This window comes from Hypanus sabinus, chromosome 7 (genome assembly GCF_030144855.1).
Source record: "Hypanus sabinus isolate sHypSab1 chromosome 7, sHypSab1.hap1, whole genome shotgun sequence".
In the NCBI taxonomy this organism is placed as follows: Eukaryota; Metazoa; Chordata; class Chondrichthyes; order Myliobatiformes; family Dasyatidae; genus Hypanus; species Hypanus sabinus.
Genome location: NC_082712.1, coordinates 171,712,159 through 171,728,933, shown reverse-complemented (window position 1 = coordinate 171,728,933; position 16,775 = coordinate 171,712,159). Strand labels below are relative to the sequence as shown.

General features: G+C 43.4%; 1 protein-coding gene across 2 annotated transcripts in view; it reads right to left on the bottom strand.

The window, feature by feature from the left end:
- Positions 1–732: 732 nt before the first annotated feature.
- Positions 733–16,775, bottom strand: part of LOC132397398 (Wilms tumor protein homolog) — a 144,424-nt gene continuing 128,381 nt past the window's right edge. Inside the window, exons 7-8 of one of the 2 annotated variants that reach the window (XM_059976119.1) lie at positions 9,467–9,559; positions 733–1,922 (exon numbers count right to left, since the gene is read on the bottom strand). In XM_059976119.1, the coding sequence (XP_059832102.1) occupies positions 1,801–1,922; positions 9,467–9,559 (215 nt within the window). In that variant the 3' untranslated portion in view covers positions 733–1,800. The remainder of the gene's footprint in view (positions 1,923–9,466; positions 9,560–16,775) is intronic. The other variant, XM_059976120.1, reaches the window with a different exon arrangement.

Genomic DNA, 16,775 nt, shown 5'->3' with positions numbered 1-16,775 from the left:
ATGCAAGTCTATTTCTTAAATATTGTCCATGTCCCATCTCCTTACTTACCTTTGGCCACCATTATGAAGTGACATACGTTACGTAAGCCAGAGAGTTCCTGATGTGCAACGTCCATCGTCCAACCTTCCTGAAAGAGCAGGCAGTTCCGTTCTGTTGCAGATTCAGCCTGGGGGCAGCAAGTTGAATGCAGGAGATGGTGGCAATGGAGTTCAGCAACAATCCGTGTTTGTGTTAGTTAGTTAAACGGAATATCATTCGGTTTAAAGACTGGCAGACAACTACAATCACTGGTAGCTGGTCATTGCCTACCCCCGTATGTATCATTAAGGATCCACATCACCCAGAACATGCCCTCTTCTCATTGCTACCATCAAGGAGGAAGCACAGGAGCCTGAAGACACACAGTGTTTCAGGAGCAGTTTCTTTCCTCCGCCATCAGATTTCTGAATGGACAATGAACACCATCCAATATTTATCTTGCTCTTTTCACACTATTTATTTAATTTAAAAAATATATTTCTTATTGTAATTGATAGGTTTTAAAAATTATTATGTACTAATACCACAAAACAACAAATTTCACGATATATGGCAATGATATTAAACCTGATTCTGACTCGTATGAAACCTTCCCTGGAGAGCACGGAGAGGGTATTGGGTGAAGAATGTGTTGAGACACTGTTGACAGATTTTCAGTCTCATGCAAAGTAAAAGCAAACAAGCCAAACCTGTGACGTACCTAATTCTCCTGTTTATTCTCTACTTTTAATAACTCTCCCATTTTAGGCACAGCAATACATTATCAGATATATACATAATAATTTCCAACTGGTAATAGTAAATAAATGAACAAAGAAATTTGGATACAGTACAATCATTACACTACAACATTTCTCTTCATATATACTTGAAGATTCTGAAAGTCATTAAGTTACTTTTTTTTAAGAGGTTAATGGTAGTTTGTGGCACAGCCTGCTTCTGTTTTTTTGTTTGGTAACACAACAGCCACATTGCCAGCATGGCTTCTCATTATATAGTGTATAATTTCAAAGCAGAGTCCTTATAGAACACCGCTCGTCAACCTCTCTTATTGGATCTAGTCAAAACTCATCTCAAATGTGATTATCCCAGCTAAAATGAATCTACACAATAGATCAAACGTCCATCAGCAATGCCCGCTAGTTTTAACTTACGTCCAGTGGCTACATGTTACATGGGATGGGTTTGGGTTTCAGAGTTAAAAAGAGAAACAAAATACAGTAGTATTCAATTGTAACCGCTCCCTATATTTACAATATTTACAGAGAAGCAGAGTGGTGCGGCACTGCACCACGAAAGCTGTATGTACAGTGTCTTGCTACTGGTTTCTGCAAACGACGGTCACGTGCTTCTTCTAACGTTTTCATTGACATGGAGTCCTCCAAAATCTCCCGAGTACAACTAGAAGTTACATTCTACAAGGTATTCCAGAAAGTGCATGCTTTCTGTACGTCCTCTGAAGGTGTTGGCTTACGAGTGTCAGGGGTAATGGAGAAGGGAGGGAAAGTCGCGGGGTTGGGCGCTCGGGAGGCCAGATTGTCAGACCACAGAGCCTCCAATAGCAGAGATGGTGGCCCCGATTCGACGCGGCAAACGGGAGCAAGAGGCGCCAGCTCAAAGGGGCTCACTGGGATTTGGGTGTCGGTTCTGTCGCGTTAGCTGCTGAACACTCGAGAATGGTGTTGTGGGGTGGGAGGGTCGGAGAGGAGAGGTCAGCAGCACGCCGTCACCTTTCTGCGCGGTGGAGTCCCGGCCACCACTCAGAGGGCAAGCTGCAGCTTGGTCAGGTTTCTCTGGTGCATGTTATGGTGGCGAACCAGCTCGTCGGATCTCGCAAACTTCTTCTGACAGTTCGGCCACCTACAGCTAAAGGGCTTTTCACCTGTTAAAAACAGCAGCTCCAATGAACTTTGAATATTGTTGCCAACAAAGAAAATCTACAGTCATTGATTACGCCAAAGCTTAATTTATTAAGGATTAGATTTATTAGAGTGTAGCTCCATTCTAGAATATCTTTCTCTGATTCAGAAAGGCAGGACTTTTTGAAGTTAGTTAATTTACGGGCTGCCTCTTGGGAGGTTGTCCCCACCCCCCTCTAGATCTGTAACTTTTTGCAAGGAAAGGAAGAAAGAGATTCTGCAGATGTTGGAAATCTAGAGTAACACAGGCAAAATGGTATAGGAACTCGGCATGTCAGGTAGCATTTATGGAGAGGAATAAACAGTCGACATTTCAGGCGGAGGCCCTTCATCAGGACTGGAAAGAAAGGGGGAAGAAGCCAGGATTAGGTGGGATGGGAGGAGGAGTACCAGATGACAGGTATTAGGCAAAGACAGGTGACGGGGAGAGGTAGCTGGGTGGTGATAGTCAGCGTAAGGGAGTGAGATAGAACATCTGATTGAGTGATACCTCACTAACAACCTGGTGCTCAAGGTCACAACTGCATCTGGAGTATTGTGAGCAGATTTGGGATCCTTATCTAAGAAGGGATGTGATGACATTGGAGATGGTCCAGAGGAGGTTTGTGACAATGATCCCAGAAATGAAAGGATTAGCGTATGAGGAGCATGTGATGGCTCTGGACCTACACTCACTGAAATTTAGAAGAATGGAACAGCAGGATCTCATTGAAACTTACCAAATATTGAAAGACCTAGATAGAATGGTTCTGACAGTGGGAGAGTCAAGGAAGAGTGCATATCCTCAGAATAGAAGGATATCCCTTTAGAACAAAAATGAGGAAGAATTCCTTTAGCCAGAGGATGGTGAATCTATGGAATTCATTGCCACAGACAGCCATGGAGGCCAAGTCATTGGGTATATTTAAAGCAGAGGTTGATAGGTTCCTGATTAGTGAAGGTGTCAACAGTTATGGGAACCAGGTTGGAGAATGGAGTTGAGGGAGAATATAAATCAGCCTCGATAGAATGGCAGAGCAGACTTGATGGGCCAAATGGCCTGCTTCTGTTCCATGTTTTATAGTCTTATGGTCTAAGATCACAGAGAAATACTGTATACGGATGTGATAAGAACTTGGGTGGGGTGGGATTATGAAACAGGAATTGTAAAATCAAAATTCAAAGTAAATTTATTATCAAAGTATGTATGTGTCACCTTATACTACCCTGAGATTCATGTTCTTGTGGCAGTTACAGTCTGATTACCATAATCCATAGGGGATTGGGAAGCAGAGGGTCAGAGAGCAAACTTCACGAACTAGGATCGGGAGAGAAGAGAGTCGGACGAGATGCCAATTATGGAGTAGAGAATGTGGGAGTCAAGGCAGGGATTAGGTTTAGAAGTAGGAGAGGAACAAATAAGGTGTTTTAAACAGATAATGGCCCACTGATTACACCTACACACAGTATTTTAAATTCTTGCATTATCTCGCCTATTCACTCTGCTTTCCAATCAAAGCATATTCATCTAAGAGAACCTGTTCTTGTAACTCAGAATTCTAGGTGCATGTATCACGCTCCCCCTTTCTCTAAACTACATTCATTGCTGTTTTTCAAGATAAACTCCTGGAACTGGGTAAGCATTGTATATTCAGCCCCCTAACAATCGAAACAAGGCTGGTATAGATTCTACAAATGCTAGAAATCCAGAGAAACACACACAAAATGCGCCTCTCAAAGTGCAATCTCAAGTCCCCATTGTGAGAGGTGGAAATGGGTAAAGACAGCCAACAGGACTCTGGTGAAATTGTATAGGCCACTCCCCTGTACAGTGGATGCAATGGATGACAAAACTGTTGATGAACACCAAACATGCCATCGACCTTGGACAATGGAGACGGGAAGTTACCAGTGGCTTATGCTCCACGGGGAGCTGAGGGTCCAAGAAGCAGAAGAAGACACCCAAAATGCTAGAAGAACTCCGCAGATCAGGCAGCATCTATGGAGAGGAATTAATTGCTGATGTTTCAGGCCGAGACCCTTCATCAGGACAGCAAAAGGAAGAGGGACAAAGCCAGAATAGGAAGGTGGTAGGCGGTAGGTGAAATCAGGTAAGGAGAAAGGAGGGTGGGATGATGCAAAAAGCTAGGAGGTGATAGGTGGGAAGGAGAAAGGCTGAAGAAGGAGTAATTTGATAGGAAAGGAGAGTGGACTATGAGAGAAAGGGAAGGAGGAGGGGCACCAGTGGGAGATGATGGGCTGTTGAGGAGAAAGGAAGGGGTAAGAGGGAGCCCAGAATGGAAAAAAAGAGAGAGGGGGTGGGGAAGAAATTACTGGAAGTTAGAGAAATCAACATTCATGATCTTAAGTTGGAGGCTACCCAGATGGAATATGTAGAAAGTTTGATTTGGTTCACTGAAACAGTGTCAAGGTCTCAGGGAGGAGGTTAGAGAAATCTTTTGGGGTGGGACCAGCAATGGGGACTTCACATGGACGAGCAGGGGGAGACTGTTATCAGAGCAGAGGTGATAAAAGCAGATTGGGTAGAGGTGCTCAAATAGCAAAAAGTTTTGACACATTAAGAAAGGAGAAACTGAGTCAAGAAGCTGATTATCTGAGGTAGTCCACTTAAGTGAATTCAATATAACATACTGAGATACAAGAGACTGCAGATGTGGAACCTGGAGCAATGTACAATCTGCTGGAGGAACTCAGCGGGTCAAGTAGTACCTGTGCAGGGATAGGAATTTTTACCATTTCATGTTGCATGTTAGGCTTCAACACAGAACTTCAACAATTCCTTTCTCTCCCACGGATGCTCCTCAACCTGCAGAGCTCCTCCATTAAACTGTTTGCTGCTCTGTTTAAGGCACAATGTCCTACAGCCATAGAGCCACACAGTAGGGAAACAGCCCTTCAGCCCAACCTCTCCATGCTAACCAAAGTGCCAACTTGAGCTAGTCCCATTGACACGGCACATAACGGAGATGATGATGGTGAATCTGTGGAATTCCTTGCCACAGACTCCTGTGGCGGTCAAGTCATTGGGTATATTTAAAGTGGAGCTTGGTAGGTTCTTGATTAGTGAGAGTGTCAAAGGTTGTGGGGAGCAGGCAGGAGAATGGAGTTGAAAAGGATAATAAATCAGCCACGATCAAATGGTGGACCAGACTCAATGGGCCAAATAACTTAATTCTGCTCCTATCTCTTAGGGTGCAATATATGGCACGTGAGCAGGTTGCACCTATGTTCACTACAACACAGCAGAAAGATGTGATCTTATTGAAAGAGAGAGACAATAAATTACCCATGGTGGGGAAGATTCAATGGGCAAAATGACCTAATTCTGCTCCTATGTATTAAGGTCATTTCTTTATATCTGAAAAAAAATCAAATCGCTTCTACAATCGAAAAGTTTTACAGGAAGGCAGCCACTTCAACTTAACAAAAGCTTGCCCTAATTCTCCTCCTATATCTTATGGTCTTATTTGGGGACATATGTGTACTTTGATAATAAATTTACTTTGAACTTTGTACTGAAGAGGGATGCACAGTAACATAGTGGTTAGTGTTATGCTTTACAACACCAGTAATTGGAGATCAAGGTTCAATTCCCGCCGTTGTTTTGATGTCCTCTCCTTGGCCATGAGGAGTTCCTTTGGCTGTTCTGGTTTCCTCTCACATTCAAGAAAAGGTGTATGAGTCATGCTGGAAGGTTGTGGGCTTGTTAATTGGCCATGCTGGACCGTGTTGGTCATCAACACAAATGATGCATTTCACGATATAATTCAATATATCCATGACAAATAAAACTAATCTAATCTGTAAGTGTTGGGGAATGGAGCATTAATCACATTAAGAGACAGTTGACAGATTCTAATAAGTCAGGAACAACATCAATCTCCTTCTCCTCTACACTAGGGTCTTGTCTCACTGCGGTGTTGAGGCAAAAGAATGTAAGATCAAAGAAAAGCACCACTTGTCCAAGAATATTGCTTCCTCTTGCATTAGAAAGAGAGTTATTCAATTTCAGAGAGATACAGACACTCATGGAATGAGTGTTGAGTCATGTTAAGACGTGGGAGAAAATTTGACTGGATGGGTCATGTCCCTGTATAAGTTTAGTATTTCCTGTACGGTCTATTGTGCAACATCTTCAGGCAAGGAAATCATTGTAGGCAACATAAAGTTGGAACTTTATTCACTGGAGCATGGGAGAATGAGGTGGGGAGGAGGATCTTATGAAAGTGTTTAAAAACTTGAGAGTTTTTATAACTGTCTTTTCCCCAGGATTGGGGAATCAAGAACTAGGGGGAGATAAAGATTCAAAGTATTTTTATTATCAATGTATGCAGTATACAACCCTGAGATTTGTCTTCCCCACAGACAACCCCAAAACAAAGAAGAACTTTGAACATTGAACCATATTCAAAGCATAAAGAAGAAAAGTTGAACAGATTTAATAGGAATCTCAGAGGCGACATTTTCACCCCAGAATATGGAAAGAGTTGCCAGAGGAAGTGATTGGGGAAGGCAGCATATTTATGTTACTTTAAGATACAACACAGTAAAAGACCCTGCACAATTACACCCATGTGACCAATTAACCCATGAACCCTTAGGTCTTTGGAATGTGGGAGGAAACCCACATGGTCATGGGGTGAACATAGAAACTCCTTACGAACAGTGATGGAATTGAACCTGGGTCACTGGTGCTGTAATAGTGTTATGCTATTGCTGTGCTACTCCACAGCTCTATTAAGATCAATTAAAATGAATTGATCTTAATAGGGACATGAATGGGAAAGCTACAGTTGGGCTAGGGGCCAGACATATGCATGTGGGGTTAGCGTAAATGGGAATCTTGTTCAATGTGGACCAATTGGACTGAAAGGCCTGTTTCTGGGCGTCAGACACTATGACTCTATGACACCATTACACTATAATTCCACTGCCTGCTTGCCTAGATACTATTTTTAAATGGATTGGACCTCTATTAAAATGGAGTGAGGGAAATTAATATATATCTCAAGCTTTCTTACAAAGACAAGGATGTTGCCATGCCCTGAGAACCTGAGTTATAGGAAAAGATTGAATAGGTTAGGACTTTACTCCCTTGAGCGTAGGAGAATGAGGGGAGATTTAATAGAGGTATACAAACTTATGAGGGGTATAGATAGGGTAAAATTGAAGCAGGCTTTTTCCATCAGAACCAGAGGTCATATGTTAAGGGTAAAAGGTGAACTGTTTAAGGGGAACTTGAGGAGGACCTTCTTCATTGAGGGACGATGAGAATGTGGTACGAGCTGCCAGTGGAGGTAGTAAATTTGAGTTCAATTTCAACATTGAAGAGATATTTGGAGGTATGTAGGTGGGAGTGGGATGTGTGGGTCAATGGGACTAGGCAGATTAATTGTTTAGACTAGATGGACCAAAGGGCCTATTTCTGTGCTGTAGTGTTCTATGACTCTAAGACATGATTACAAGTAATGTCCATTGATTTTCTTTTTATCTGTGTGTTACAGAAAGTTTGGGGAGAGATGGCGCAATATTGGTGAATATATCCTGCCTAGTACTGAGTTCAATGGAGATTAAAGCTGGTCTGAGTGTAAAATTGTTGTTGCATCTTTTCCCAGCATTGAGTATTACACCTCAAGGACCCTGCTCCCTGTGTCTTAGGGTAACTGTTATATTACTTCGTGTTAGAAGATCATAGTCAGGCTGCCCATAAACTGTGTAACTTCAAAAGTCCTGCTGTGTATTCACTTCAGGTTTTACATATTAAACAAAAGCTAAATAAGTTATACATGCTTACATTAAATCGCTGTCAAGAAAATAGCAAGTCAAATTTACCATATTAAACACATTTAATATTTTGCATTAATTAATGATGCAAGAGGCTAGAGCAGAATTTAACCCTTTGAGAACTATGATACTTTAGAGTAAAATAGTCAGAAGCACAATTTACTCGAAACAATGTTGAAATTCCCAAATGAATTAGGAAACAAATTAAAAATAACTTTTGATTCCTTAGATGAATTCTTGGAAGGGTGCAGAGGTGAGTAAGATTTCTCAGTAATCATGGGTGTTTCCAAGAGACCCTAGAAGTACAAAACCTACCTCCCATGGTCACTTGGAGATCCAGAGACCCAGTAACCTGGATTAGGGTGGTCAGTTGTACTCTAGGACCCTGCTAGTGGGCTTCTTAATGGAATGCAGTCCTACCATTTGGAGCTCAGAAACCTATCGTATATTGAGAGGCCTTGATAGAGTGGATGGAGAGGATGTGGGGAATCAGCCAGAGGGTACAGCCTCAGAATACATTGAAGTCCTTTTACATGAGAGATGAGGAGGAATTTCTTTAGCCAGAGGGTGGTGAATCTGTGGAATCCATTGCCACTGGTAGCTGTGGAGGCTAAATCATTGGATATATTTAGAGTGGAGGTTGATAGGTTCTTGATTAATAAGGGCACAAACGTTACGGGGAGAAGGCAGGAGAATGGGGTTGAGCGATAATAAATCAGCCACAATGGAATGGCAGAGCAGACTCAATGGAATAAATGGTCTAATTGTGTTCCTATGTCATGTAGTCATGTGGTCATTTAATGCCATCTCTATAAAAATGCCAAGAACTATAGATCGGTAAAGGTGGAGAACTCCCACTGGGCACTGGGAGGAGGTTTACCCCTGTGAGTAGGGAGGGGCAGTGTGCTCAGCTGTCTTAACCAGCACCTCCTTTCTACAGACTCAAAGGGATCCCTAGTCTTTCAACACGTCAAGCATTTAGTTCCTTGATCTGTGGTAGATAGAATGTGCCCTGGCAGACAGAGATACCACTCCATATTGACAGGGAGAGCTTCTATTACTTAGAAAATCAGTCCCAACACTCATCAAGGTGGTGGTGGGTCTGATCAACAGATGAGGTCAAGCATTATTATTATATATAGTTTTTAAATTGGTTAGGGAACAGATTGCCAAGTGCAGTATTTAGGACCAGAATCCTGTAACCGACCTCTGTTCGAGGCCATGTTCTAGTCTTAGAATTTGGTTTGGTTTCCAAAGGGTTTTCTACTGAGTGCACAGTTGAGGGAGATGTGAGAGGGGCTAAACGGGGGTGAAGTGGGAGGGGGGGGCAGTCAGGAAGAGGTGTTGAAGAGAACCAAAACTAGCGCGTCTGTTTCAACCCCTGCTACATTCGGCCTTCCATGATGGCCCTTCATGGAGAGGCATTGATGGTGGTCATGGAGAAGGTGCAGCCCCAACCATCCTGCCCTCCCAGTTCAAGGAGGCTGCGTTTCGACCAGCAGCTCCTGCGGGGAAAATAGAGGGAATCAATTGGTGGTAAAACTCAAAAGAAACCTCACTAAAACCTTTTTTTAAAAATTTAATGTTAAACATTTTAGGTCCAAAATGAACACATGGTGCTCAAAGGGTTCAAGTATTACAAAAGTGGCAGACAAATATTAGCTGTTAAAACATTAAAGTCTGCGATTAAGAAAGTAAAAGTCAAAAAAAATTGTTTACGCACTTGTTTTACCTGTATGAGTTCGAGTGTGAGTCTTTAAGTGGTCAGAGCGAGAGAATTTACGCTGACAAGTTTTACACTGGAATGGCTTTACCCCTACGGGAGAACAAAGAGCAAAATGATTTGAATCAGGTCGTCACAATCATGCACAAGGCACACAGTACAAGAGGGTTTGCAGAATGTAGAGTCAATGCCAGTAACAGGCACGTCCTCTATCAGAGAAAAGACACGATAATGTTCTTGAAGGAATTCAGCAAGTCAGACAGTATCTACGGAAGAGGGGAATAAACAGTTGACGTTTTGGGCCAAGTCCTTTTATGAGGACTGGAAAGGAAGAGGAAGTACTTTTTCCCCTCGCCCACCTTTTATTCCAGTCCTGATGAAGGTTCTCGAACCGAAATGTTGATTGGTTATTCCACTCCATAGATACTGCCTGGCCTGCTGTTCCTCTAGCATTTTGTGTGTGTTGCTCAAGAGTTCCAGCATCCGCAGAATCTCATGTTTAGGATAGAGTTCCTGCACAAGAGCCTGGACATTGGTAACGTGTGGTCACGGTCATGTTATCATGCTCCTCCTGGGAAGAACCCAGGATGACATTGTTCACTGGTAAATTGGATTATTGTTGTTACACGTACCGAGGTACACTGAGAATTTTTGTTTTGCACACCATGCATAGAGATCATTTCATTACAATGGTACATTGCGTTAGTACAAGGGAAAACAGTAACAGAATGCAGAATAAAGTGTTAAAGTTACAGAGGATGTGCAGTCTAGTCAGACAATAAGGTGCAAGGCCATAACATGGTAGATTGTGAAGTCAGGAATCCTTTTTATCATACTATGGGACTGTTCAATAATTTTATAACAGTGGGGCAAAAGCGTGGTGTGGTGAGTGTTGACTCTCTGCATGACTTGGAGGGATTTCTGCCAGTTCCTGACTCGGCCAGAGCTTACAGAAGGAAATGAATAGTGAAAAATCTATAGGGCACTACAGCACAGTATGGGCCCTTTGGCTCACGATGTTGTGCCAGACTTTTAACATACACTAAGATTAATCAGACCCTTCCCTCCACCATAAATCCTCCATTTTCCTATCATCCAAGTGCCTATCAACAGTTTCTTGTGTCCCTAGTATATCTGCCTCAACCCCCAACCCAGCAGGCATTCCATGCATTCTCACGTAAAAGACTTATCTCTGACATTCCCCCTATATTTTTCTCGAACCACATTAAAATTATGCCCCATTGAAATAGCCGTCTCTGCCCTGCAAAAAAAAAACCCCTGGCTATCGGCTGGATTTATACCTCTCATCATCTTGTGCATCTCAGTCGTCACCTTCCATACTCCTTCATGCCAAACAGAAAAGCTCTAGCTCGCTCAGGCTGTGTCAGCATGTTCCTGAGCACGTTATCTATTGCAGTGTCGGCCTGTGTCAGGAGAGTGAGTAGTTGGACAGCTGCGCAGATAGGGATGTGGGCCAAATGAGGACAAAGGGGAATTACTTTAGATGAGCACATTGGCTGGCATGAGCTACTTAGGCAGGAGGACATGTTTCCATGTAATATTTACTCAGTGACTCTCAAAGTTGAGGGAATATGGATCAAAGACTCTTTGGGGGGCTTTTGCTGTTGCTTACATGGTGGGAGGGTTGGCACTTCTGCTGGTATGGAAGGGAGTGAGGGGGGCTGATGCTTTTGCTGCTGCTTGTGTGAAGGGTGGGGAAAGGAGCTTTTGGGGCTTCAACGTTTCCATCATTCATTCTGTGGAGTTTCTTGTTTCATGGGTGTCTGTGAAGAGTACGAATTTCAGGTTGTATCCTGTATACATTCTCTGATATTAAATTGACCTCTGAACCTTTGAAATAGGAAATGAATTCTGGAGCATTACATTCAGTTCTGGTTGCCCCATTATAGGAAGGATGTTGAGGCTTTGGAGAGGGTTCAGATGAAGATTACCAGGATGCTGCCTGGATTAGAGGGCACGTGCTATAACAAGATATTGGACAAACTTGGGTTGTTTTCTCTGGAGCAGCAGAGGCTGTGGAATGATCTGACTGAAGGTTATAAGACTATGCGAGGTGTAGACAGAGTAAACAGACAGTGTCTTTTTCCCAGGGTTGAAAGGTCTAATGCCAGAATGCATTCATTTCAGCTGAGAGGGAGTAATTTCAAATGAGATGTGAGGGGCAAGTTTTTTTTTACATAGAGAGTGGTGGGTGTCTGGAATACACTACCTGAGGTGGAGGTAGAGGCAGAAACATTGGAGGCTTTTAAGAGACGTTCAGAGAGGTACAAGAATGCAAGGAAAATGGAAGGATACAGACCGACACACACAATGTGCTGAAGGAGCTCAGCAGGTCAGGCAGCATCTATAGATGGAAACAGTCAACGTTTTGGGCTGAGACTCTTCATCAGGACTCACTATTGCTCTAGATTTCTAGCTTCTGCAGTACCTTTTGGGCCCTATGGCAGGATACTGACATTACATAGGCAGAAGAGATTAATTTAGTTGGCCATTTGATTACTACTTTCATTGTCCCAGCACCAACATTGTGGGCTGAAGGGTCATTTCCTGTGTTGTACTGTTCTATGTTCTAAAACAGCAAGTGTAGGAAACACTCAGTAGGTCAGGGAATATTCATAAAAGAGAAAAAAATTAATGTTCCCAGTTGTGACCTTTCTTCAGAACTGGCCAACTAGAAAAGCTGGTTATCTGACTAGTTAGGTTTCTGTCCCCAGAGCTTAACATCCAGTAAGTACTGAAGGCTACAACTGATTAGTCATCTGATGCTTCTCCAAGAACTTGTCCAGACAGTGGGCAGAGCAGATGCAGGGTGACATAATTTTAAGACTCTTCTCTATCTCGCTGCTCTAGTCTCTCTGACCACGGCTTCTTACATTGGTCCACAGAAGCCCAATTATCAGAATTGGTCAGCTCTGATATAATGTCAGGAGCCTGAAACATTAATACTGTTCCTCTCCTCACAAACACTCAGTGGCCACTTCATAAAGTACACTTCTACCCCTGCTCGTTAATGCAAACATCTAATCGGCCAATCATGTGGCAGGAACTCAATGTATAAAAGCATGCAGACATGGCCAAGAGGTTCAGCTGTTGTTCAGACCAATCATCAAAATGAGGAAGAAATGTGATCAAAGTAACTTTGACCAGGGAATAATTATTGGTGCCAGACAGGGCAGTTGGAGTATCTCAGAAACTGTTAATTTCCTGGGATTTTCATACACTGTCTCTAAAGCTTAAAGAGAATGGTGCTGAAAACAAAGAAAAACACCAGTGGGTGGCAGTTCTGTGGGTGAAAATGCTTTGTTAATGAGAGAGGTCAAAGGAGAATGACCACATTTGTTCAAGCTGACAGGAAGGTAATAGTAACTCAAATAATCATAGGTTACAACACCGGTGTGCAGAAGAGCATCTCTGAACGCATAACACATTGAAAATTAATTGGATAAGCTACAGTAGCAGAAGACCATGAAGTGACCACTTTATTAGGTACAGAAAGTTATTGCAAGGACATGACTGGGGACGAACCCAAGTGCAGGACACAGGCACGGAGACAGGGTCGTGAGGTGCCAGCACAGTCGTGAACGTGGAATAGGTATCCAGGGTAGTCTTTACACAGAGACAAGATTTATGTAGATTATCCAGGGAATGGTGCGGAGCTTGGAACTGACAGTCCTAAGGAATCAGGAAATGAGTTTTACGCACATTAGAATTGACCAACAAACTGGCAGCTCACTGCTGTGACTCCAGGGTTCTTATCCTGCATTCCCTGATGGAAAGCAGGTCTACTGTAATTAATTCAACTGGGAACAATTGGAAATCAGCCAAGGGAATTAAGGCCCAATCAAGGAGATAATAGCAAGATGGGGGATTGCCAGATGGGACCAAAACAGAAGTACATAATAAAATGGCCACTGAGTGTATATTGACTGATTTGCTGAGATTTTCTGGCTTTCTCTTTTCTTATTTCATTTAGAAGTTTGGTTTCCCTGTTATTGACAGCTGGTGTGTAGTACTAAAAGGACAGCAGAAAGGGAGTCACAGTTATTCAGAACAGTGACAGTACTTTCAGCCCAACCCATTCACTGCCAACTATGATATCTATTTATTTAGAGATATGGCACTGTAATAGGCTGTTCCGGCCCAACGAGTCCATGCTACCATTTCCACACAGGTGACCAATTAACCTACTGACCAATATCTTTGGAATGTGGTAGAGACCCAGAGCACTCAGAGAAAATCTACATAGTCATGCAGAGAGCATACGAACTCCATACAGTCAGTGGCTAGAATTGATCTCAGATCACTGCTGCTGTAATAGAATTATGCTAACCGCTACACTAACGTGCCACTCCCCAGTGCACCCCAGTATCTATCCCAGCTAATCAGATTTGCTTGTATTTAACCATAATCCCACCACACCTTTCCCATTCCCCTGCTTGTCTAAATGTTTTTCAAATGCTGTAATTGTGCCTATCTGTACAGTGTCCACTGGCGTCTCGTTCCGTGTACCCATCACCCTCTGTGTCAAACACTTGTCTCTCAGATTCCTCTTAAATCTTTCCCCTCTTCCCCTTAGATACATGTTCTCCAGCTTTAGACTCCTCTACACAGGAAAAAGACTGTGACTATCCACCTCATCTACGCCCCTCACAATTTTATAAACCTCTGCACGACCACTCCTCAGCCTCCAACAGTCCAGGGAAATCAGTTCCAGCCTATTCAACCTCTCATTTTAACTCGAGCCCCCCAGTCCTGGTAACTTCCTTGAAAATCTTTCCTGCACCCTTTCCAGCTTAATGACATCTGCCCCACAGCTGGGAGACCAGCACTGTGCACGTTACAAGTGTGGAGACCAGCACTGTACAGAATATTCTACTCCATGTGGAGACCAGCACCGTGTACGTTACAAGTGTGGAGACCAGCACTGTACAGAATATTCTACTCCATGTGGAGACCAGCACTGTACAGAATATTCTACTCCATGTGGAGACCAGCACTGTGCTCGATACAAGTGTGGAGACCAGCACTGTACAGAATATTCTACTCCGTGTGGAGACCAGCACTGTGCAGAATATTCTACTCCATGTGGAGACCAGCACTGTGCTTGATACAAGTGTGGAGACCAGCACTGTACAGAATATTCTACTCCGTGTGGAGACCAGCACTGTACAGAATATTCTACTCCATGTGGAGACCAGCACTGTGCACGATACAAGTGTGGAGACCAGCACTGTGCACGATACAAGTGTGGAGACCAGCACTGTACAGAATATTCTACTCCGTGTGGAGACCAGCACTGTGCACAATACCCTAAGTGCACAGTGACACTATCTAATTATACTTGTAATTGTTGTTGCACAAAGGTACAAACTCAGTCAGTTCCTTCATAGACACTAGTCTCCCCAGCAAATATGACATCTTCAAAAGGCAATGCCTCAAGAAGAAGGCTTCCATCAATAGGGACTCTCATCACCCAGGGCATATCCTCTTCTCATAGCTACCATCAGGGAGGAGGTACAAGAGCCTGAAGAAACACACTCAACATTTTAGGAAAAACCATCAGATTTATGAACAGATAATGAACCCATCAACACTATCTCACTACTTTTGATTCCTTATTTCATATAAATATATAGATAAATAGGTAGATGGACACTCCCAAGTCTAAATGGGAAACACCTGAGAAGGTAGTGGAGAATGACAGAGCTAAGATCCTGTGGGACTTCCAAATACAGACTGATAAGCAGGACCAGACAACCAATCAGACAAGGAACAGAAGAATGGAATAGTAATAGACGTGGCAATCCTGAATGACACTAACATCAGGAACAAAGAATATGAGAAGCTGGAGAAATGCCAGGGTTTGAAAGAGCAGGTAGAAAGGATATGGAAGGTTAAAACCAGAGTAATCCCAGTAGTGATAGGAACATTTGGAGCTGTGACACCTGGACTGAGAGAATGGCTCCAATAAATCCTGGAAACATCTGCGATCTCGGTCCAGATGGGTGCACTAGTAGGAACAGCAAGGATTCTGTGGCGTTCACTACTATCTGCCTGTCTCGCCACTTTCAAGAATTATGTTCCTGCTCCCCTAGGTCTCTCTGTCCTACAACAGTCTCCAGAGACCTACCATTTACTACGTAATTCCTGCCCCTGCACCTAAGATGCCACACCGCATACTTGTCCAAGTTAAACTAATTCCAGCCGAAGTTCCTAGGCTTGCTTCCTCAGTTCATCTATACTGTAAACGCTGGTTCCTCACAGCTCCTGGGATCAGGTGCTTCCTGTGTGGAGTTTGCTTGACCGATTTCCTCCCACATCCCTAAGGCACTCAGTGTAGCTTAGCGGCAAATCGAATGACAGAGAAGTGTCCTGAAGGAGGGTCGCAGCCTGAAACGTTGACTCTGTTTCTCTCTATAGATGCTGCCTGACCTGCTGAGTTCCTCCAGCATTTTGTGTGGATTTCCAGCAATTGTAGAATCTCTTGTGTTGATGTGTACGTGTGAAGTCGCAGGGTGAAAGAGAGCAAAGAAAAGGGGAAATGGGACTAATTGGATCATTTCCTGGGAGTCAACATGACGGGCCAAATTTATTTTATTTATGGAGACACAGCACGGAATAGGCCCTTCTGAACCATCGAGCAATGCCAGCCACCAATCTCCTGATTTAACCCGAGCCTAATGGCAGGGTAATTTACAGTGACCAATTAACCGACCATCTGGTACATCTTAGGACTTTGGGAGGAAACAGGAGCACCCGGGGGAAACCCCCATGCAGTCATGGAGAGGACTTACAGACAGCAGTGGGAAATGAGCCCAGGCCCCTGGTACTGTAAAACATTGTGCAAACCAGTACCATTCTGATGCCTCCTGTTTCGTTGTTCTAACATATCACATATAACGTCAGCAGCGCACTGCTTCGAGGTTCAGCTCCACTGAAGCCACAAAAATAATTTCTAATGAAGGCCATTCAGCCCATCATGTGTACAAGCACACAGACACACCTGGAGGAAATCTGTTCTACATGAGAACAACTTCCGGTGTGACGCAGAGAACACGCGGCAGGTATGAAAGGAGAGGCTGAACAATCTAAAGACCCAACCACCAACCACAGACACCACTTAACCTTGCCCACACTGAACCAGAATACGTGGATCCCGATCGTCCTTTACAGCCACCTGAGGACTCACCTGTAGACAATCACTTAGGAAACCATTGTACTCGACTTGAGTGATTGCAATAGTACTGTAATGTGTCTGCTGAAATTTAATTTAAATGGAGAGATTTTA